Here is a 7,644-nt window from a genome sequence, read left to right as displayed (position 1 = left end):
GCCTTTTAGAACGTATGAGCAATGATAGAGACTACTTTTACGTTGTGCTCAAATTAAACCGAGTCAGTGCTTTTTAGTGAAAATAACGAAATTTTAAAACTTAAATTATACGACTTTTCATTATCCCATTCTTGTGAGCATGGAGATATTGAACATCATCATACAGCCTTGCAATCTGCAATCCGTTCAGCTGGATACTGCCACGCGTACCATTAATCAATTCGTTACTCATCCACGTGATCGTATGAAGGTTCTATACTTAGCCAGTGTCATGCCGATCACGCTCCAATTGCTCTACTATTATCATATTTTATCCTGTTTATATTTGAATAGGCGGTACAAAAAATTAAAGGAATGAGTAGGTAGGTTGCTTATTTTTTATGGAGTAAACCGGTAAATGAGCAGACGCATCAGCTGATAAGCAATCGACACCGTCCATGGACACTTGAAACACTAGGGGCGTTACAAGTGCGTTGTCGGCCTATTGGGGGTTAGGAATTTAAGGGTTTTTTTGGGAATTGGGGATTAAGAAGAGGGGTAATTGGGCCTAAGGTAACCTCACTCACACAACGCAAGCGTTGTTTCACGTCGGTTTCCTGTGAGGCCGTGGTATCACTCCGGTTAAGCCGACCTAGGGCTTCCAATCTCGATATACCGAGATCTCGGTATTGCGGGATCCCGCGTCCCTTTCCACTCCCGCGTGATGCGGGATTACGGGTGCGGGATCCGCGAGATTCGCGGGACTGAAAAAAGCGTGCATGCGACATCTCGCGTTCCACCAAAAAGTTTACTTCGAAAAGAAATTAAAGATTTTGTAACGAGCAATGATTATGAAGAGGCTGATCAAGTAAGAAACGACAATGTAGAGGTTCCGTCGTCGTGTTCTGATCATGATCTTACATTGCAACAGGAGTTAGAGTTAACTATATCGTCAGCATGTAATGTACTTTGCCCGTCACCATCTCGTATCTCTACATATAAAGCCTTAAAAGGAATACCGCCAATAAGTGTGGAAGCCGAAAGGGCATTTTCTGCTATTGGTTGCTTGGCTATATTGCTTCTAAAATACGCAGCAGTTTGGCAGATGACAGTTTAGATAGAATTAAAAGTTTTAGCTGACAAACTAAATAAACAAACCACCTTTTATTTTCAGTCGAAATTTGTTTTTTTAGTTGATATTTTATTTTTTGGTGTATTTTATGAAGATTTAGATTAGATAGATTTAGATAGTTTATAGATTTCATGTTTTTCAGTATTTGTTGCTGTATTTATGAAGAATAAACGGTGTAATTTGATTAATCTCATACTTATAATAATATTTAAATAAATGCGGAGTTAGTTGATTAATTCATTGTTTTATTTGCCTTATTTATATATGAATACTTTCAATATGCGGGATCCCGCAAATACCGAGATCCCGCGGGATTTAAAATTTGTAGTCCCGCAAATACCGAGATTGAGTTCAGGCTGCGGGATTGGAAGCCCTAAGCCGACCCGTTCGTGCCGAAGCATGGTTCTCTTACATTGAAACTTATATTATACTTTTATTTGAGTGATACAATAATAATTTACAGCTTCACTTAAAGATACACAGATGGTGACACAGTCACCTGACAATATTAGACATTTGCTACTGCCTCCTGTATACATAGTGGTCATAACCGAAAGCCTGATATTATCGTCATATCCCAACTGGTAAATTCATGTGCAATACTTTATGAAGCCAGCGAACGTAGCGTTAGATCAGAACATATATATTTCACAGCCCCGCTACCTCTAACATGGGGTTCATATAAAATGTATGAGGCATGAGGCGATTCTCTCGGATTTTGTGATGAAATTCACGATATTCTCAGCTAGATGTAACTTTATTTCGAAATCTGAAGCAGAAATAACTTTTAGGTTTGGTAGTTATGAGTTGAATGTAGTTAGTAGAAAGATTATATTTATACTTTATCAATAACGCCTTCTACAATTCCTTGTTATCAATTTCAGATCCTGCTCCTGCTGCTAGTGGCAGCAGCTGTGCAGTGCCATAGCAGCCATCACGGTAGGAGTCATGGCCGCTACCATCGCCCCAACGACTACCACAGAAGACATGACTCTCGAGAGAAACATCGACATCACAATTACCATGACAGTCCAGACAGTTTTGAAGATTCATCAAAAGATTTGGAAGACGATGTAAATCCTAGTCGTACTCCACGCAGTGAATTGGAAAATTTTGTTGTAGATCTAAAACCTATTGACAATCCAGTTACAGACAGCGATCTAACTGGTAATAAATCAGCCATGGACACCGAGGTTGATAAAAAGGCTAACGATATGGACAAAGGGTATAGTGGAATAAAAGTAGACGATATTACATCAGATGATGCCGGACCTAGCAATTTGGAAGGCGATACTAATGCAACAAATGTAAATGGAATGTCATTAAACTCAAACGACATGCCAAAGAGCGATGAAACCATTAGTGGTAACGGATTTTCACCAAATGAAGGCGGTAATGTAGGAAATAATTTAGAGTCTAATTTAGGTGCTGACTCAGGAAATCATAAGTTTGGTGGAAATACAGGCGTTAATTTAGGAGGTAACTTGGGTTTACCCCTAGTTAATAAACCTGGTTTGCGCTTAGGAGGCAACTTTGGTGTTCCTTTTAGCGGAAACTTAGGTGTCAATTTAGGAAGTTACCCACGTTTCCCTCTAGGTGTTCCTTTCAATGATAAATTTGGAATTAATTTAGGAAGGAACTTAGGCTTCCCCACATTTGGTATTAAAGATTTTCGTTCCATACCATATCTTCACTTGGGAGGCAACCGTGGATTAGGGCAAGTGACCCGGTTGTGGCCATCGACCCCTTTGTGGCCATTTGGGCCTACAAATATTTCTAACTAAGGCATGGACAAATACATTACTCTGTGATGTACAGTATTTAAAATATTTAATATTGGAGACACTGATATCGTTGGCAGCTTTGATGTGTCAAACTTTACTTCGATGCAACAAGTCATTCTTTTTAGTTGAGGGTGAAATTGTTAAGATCTTAACAAAAAGGCTAAGGCGAGCGGGTGAGGATTTGGTTTTTATTTTTTTAATCTTTGCTTATTGTTTGGATGTTTATGTTAATACTACATGAAGAATATATTGTCTAAGTGGAACTAAAGTTATTTTGTCGCCATATGTTTCTGAAGTGGGATTATTAGAAGGTGGCCACAAATGGAGACAAAATTATGAATTTCTCCATCTTTGGCCACACGGCTGGTCAAAACTTTTGTACATAGACGCCCTACTTCTAGTCATTTATCGTAATTTATTCATTATTTTTCCTTGGCTTTACATATCAACAAATACATATTTTTAATTTTCAGAGATGCAATAAATTGCCTTCACAAAAAGGGAGGTCAGTTTACTTTGCAGCTTTTACCAACGTCATATAAATGTCGATCTCTTTATTTGTATGTTAAATTCAAGTGAAGTAATAATATTTCATATTTTCCAGACTAAATGAAAACCATTGTTTCTAAAATGTCAAATGTAATTAATAAATTTTGATTACTTTTATTGTATTTTTTGATGGCCAGAACTGGCACACGACCGTGGCCAGAAATGGCACGAATCTGGCCAAAAATGGCACAAACTCCCTTTTTTCTTCTTTTTTATACAGTTATTTTTCTATTGGACGTTCTTTAAAAAAGGGTTTTCTTAGGCAAGATTAATACATGTTAAATGACTTTTTACAAGAAATATGTTCGTGATAACAAAAACTATAAGTTAAGAAAGCCTCAAAGTCGACAAAATTCTTAAAGTGGCCACAACCGGGTCACTTACGATACCTTCAGGAAACTACTTAGGTCTTCCACTTAGTGGTGGTGGTAACCAGGGTTTTCCTTTAGGTGATAATTCTGGCCTTCACTTAGGAGGTAATTCAGATAGATATCTAGGAGAGAATTTAAATGGTAACATAGGAGGTCATAACTTGGGTGCAGATTCACTCAGTATTAATAGCCGTTCCAGTCTAGAAGATTTAATTGACAATAATGAGAAAAATATTTTAAATGTTGACAGTGATGATAACCACCAACTTAAAGATGTGGATAACTTAGAACAGACTAGTAAAACTATAGATGGTATTCAGCAAAACACTAATGATAACGTTGGAAGTGACGGCCATGAGCCTGCAAAACTAGATGGTGATTACCATAATATTGAACTTAAATCAAACGATACGGATGTTCGTGGCTTATCCCTAGAGAGCGAAAGGAACAATACTAACGATTGGGTTAACAAAGCTGAGGGTGAATCACCAAGTAATCACGAAGACCTTAACGGAGATAATCTGGGTTCTGACAATTATAATGATACTGATAAAGAAAAGCCTGTAATTGACACTCATTCATCGAACATAGATGAGATTTTAATATCACCAGAGCATGATATTATAGAAAATACAAGACCAATGTCTACTGATGACCATCTTTCAGAAATTCCTTCAATCAAAACTCCTGATAAAACTAATAACAAGGAAGATGATGGAGACAATAATCAGTTCGAGATGATACCAGTTCTGTTGCCAGGAGGTGGATACGTGTTATTACCCTCAAGTATATTGAGTGACATGCCTTCTTACATTGTCGTGATGATTAACGGCCAACCAACGCTCTTACAAAATCCTAGTTATGATATAAATGACGGGCCTTTGGATCTTAGTAAATTAATTTTAGCAAATGGTCTGTCCGTTAGTGGTGCTGTGCTGCCCAGTTGGTACAACTTAGGAGCACCTACAGGAGACGATGGAGCCACGATTGGAGCTTCACCTGATGGGCCACGACCGGCATCACCTATATGGGTTGGAGGTAGTGATGCTACCATTAGTCCACTGACTAACCCTTACAGTGAATCTATTCCTGTCATTGATTCAATTCCTAGACCTGTACCAAACCTACCAATCTCTGTTCCTGGAATGATTGATCCCGGTTTTTCACCTTCTCATTGGAATACTGGTTTTTCAAATAATAATCATAATTTACAAAACCCAGGATCCTATGTAGACTGGGGAAATCAAATTGATCCCGACAAAAATGTTGATGCTAACATTGCCAATCCCACATCAACACTACCTACGTACCCCTACCCTCAGAACCCATATCCTTATCTTCATCCACCCTCTTTTAACTCAAATTATCCTACCACTTACCCCTCTGCAAATAACAATAACTATTCTGGCAAGAATGGACCCATTGACGACAATAATGATACATCGCATCCACAAGTCGTCAATCCAAATGACATGTCATCATCAGATCCAAGGAAACCTTATCCAAATTATTCATTAAATCCTCGTCCTGACACTCATATAAACGTTTCTGAGGGTAAACCACCGAAAGAAAGATATGAGCTTCATCCACAACCTCAGACAGGTCCTGATGGTAAGTCCCATCTATATACTCATCCATTCTATCCACAGAATGATTTTCACGAACCAAATCCAGATATATCTATTGAGTCAGGACACCGTGATGATGAACGGAATGAACTCCATCCGGATAATTGGGACGATAAAAGTATTGAGCGTGGTCGTTTAGATCTTTGGGATGATTTAAAATCTGAGTCCAGTCAAGAGGATCGGGATGATGTAAAAGTAATTGACGCTCACTCAGACCACCAGCACGGTAAATGGACTAAGCACCACCCTAATTTACAGGACAATAATAGAAAAGAAAACGCCCCAGATCACCGAGATGATATATGGAATAAGCTCCACCCGAATCAGTGGCATGACAAAAGTATTGAGCCGCACCCGGACGATCGCGATGATAAAAAGATTGAGTCCCATTTAGGATACAAAGACGATAAAAGGATTGAACCTCAATCAAATCACTGGGACGACAAAAAGGTACAGTCACACCCACAGCTCACGGACGATGAAAGGATTAAGTTCCACACGGATGATTGGGACAATAAATGGATTGAGCCTCACTCAAATGACAGGAACGATAAAAAGTTTGAGCCCCGCCCAGATCACTGGGATGATAAAACTATTAAGCCCCATCCAGACGACTGGGAAGATGAAAGGATTGAGCAACACCCAAATCACTGGGAGGACAAAAAGTATGAGCCACACCCAGATCACTGGGACGATAAAAAGATTGAGCTCTCCCCACAGCACTACTGGGGAGATAAAAGAATTGAATCTCACCATAATCAGTGGGATGGCAAAAGGTTTGAGTCCCATCCAGATCATTGGGACGATAAAAGCGTTGATTCGAACCCAGAGGACTGGGAGGATAAAAGGATAGAGCCTCATACAGACCATTGGGACGGTGAAAAGATTAAGTCCCACTCAGATCATTGGGACAAGGACGAAAAAAGAACATATCCTCATCCAGACGTTAATATTCCACATGATCATCAACCGGAATCCCAAACAGACGATCTAACTCTTACTCATTCAGTAAATCTACCAAATATACCATTCCATCCTGAGCAGGATCATGGTATACCACATCCAGATATTCCAGGTTTTCATTTCACTCTTCCACGGCCTACCAATGTGGACAAATCAGAAAAAAACAGCTTGGTTAATGGCCTCATTGACAGTCTAAATATCCTGTTAAAGTACCCCAACAGAGATGGTAATGAATCTAAGGAAGTCAGATCTTTGATAAAATTACTTCTCGCAATTTTGAAACCTGGTGATAGGAACCAAATGTTAGTACCGAAGCTGAATGATGATGTTGAAAATGAACTAGACTTGGCTAATGTAAACCACCTTCTCCTCCATCTCTTGAGTGGATATTATGAACCAAATCTGAAGCTATTACTTGATCCTAGCTTAGACGAAAGTACACGGACTAATCTAATTCTCCTTTTGAAACTGTTGGTGAAAAATCAGGACCCATCTCCGCCTAAGGGAACAGAAAATCCTTTGCTCTACTTCTTGGGGCAGTTTCCTTGTGACCTGTCGAAGAAACGAGAGGAATCAGAAGCACTGTCCAGTAAATTATTGCAGTTGTTAGCTGAGAATAGTGACCGAGGCGATCTGCACACGAGGCTGGAAAGAACGGTTGCACTCGTTAGTCAGTGAGTGAAGAGTAAGGGAAGACGCAAACTAAGAGAAAATAATGTATTAAAATAAAAGTGTTAACAAATGACTATAAAATAATTAGATTTAGAAAAAGAAGAGATTATAATTGGAAACAAATGAAGTTAAATACGGGTCGCTAGAAATGACAGTTTGGATTATAAAGCAAGTCATACCTATTATGTTCTTATTTATTACATATTTCAAAAGCTTGTCTACGAAAAACTGATGTGAAAATATTGTATAAAACAGTACTGTCATGTTGTAAATGTAATTTATCGTGTCCATTGTTACGGCTAATGAATAAATATGTCAACATTATTCAATGGATGTTTTTGAATATAATACGAATGTTGAATCAGTCTGTTTCATTTATTATATCTCTTCTAGCTGTGCTTGCGGCTTCGCCCGCCAGTATGTGTAAGTAAGCTACTTGGCCTCTGATTTCTATCCACATATACATGGAAACTTTAAAGGAGCAACTTTTAAATCAACCTTATTTTCTACACGAAAAATTACAAATCAGTTTAGTTTGAAATAAATTTCCTGAAGCAACATTAGCA

General features: G+C 38.6%; 1 protein-coding gene across 1 annotated transcript; it reads left to right on the top strand.

Annotated features, from left to right (window-relative positions):
• Window positions 1–703: 703 nt before the first annotated feature.
• LOC126911247 (uncharacterized) lies at window positions 704–7,444 on the top strand. The gene is made up of 3 exons (XM_050697124.1): window positions 704–847; window positions 1,936–2,828; window positions 3,865–7,444. The coding sequence occupies exons 1-3, from the start codon at window positions 704–706 to the stop codon at window positions 7,082–7,084; spliced, it is 4,257 nt and encodes a 1,418-aa protein (XP_050553081.1). The 3' UTR covers window positions 7,085–7,444.
• Window positions 7,445–7,644: the final 200 nt, after the last annotated feature.

Source organism: Spodoptera frugiperda, chromosome 11, assembly GCF_023101765.2.
Source record: "Spodoptera frugiperda isolate SF20-4 chromosome 11, AGI-APGP_CSIRO_Sfru_2.0, whole genome shotgun sequence".
NCBI lineage: Eukaryota > Metazoa > Arthropoda > Insecta > Lepidoptera > Noctuidae > Spodoptera > Spodoptera frugiperda.
The sequence above is the reverse complement of the archived record's forward strand: the minus strand, read 5'-3'. Positions and strand labels throughout refer to the sequence as shown.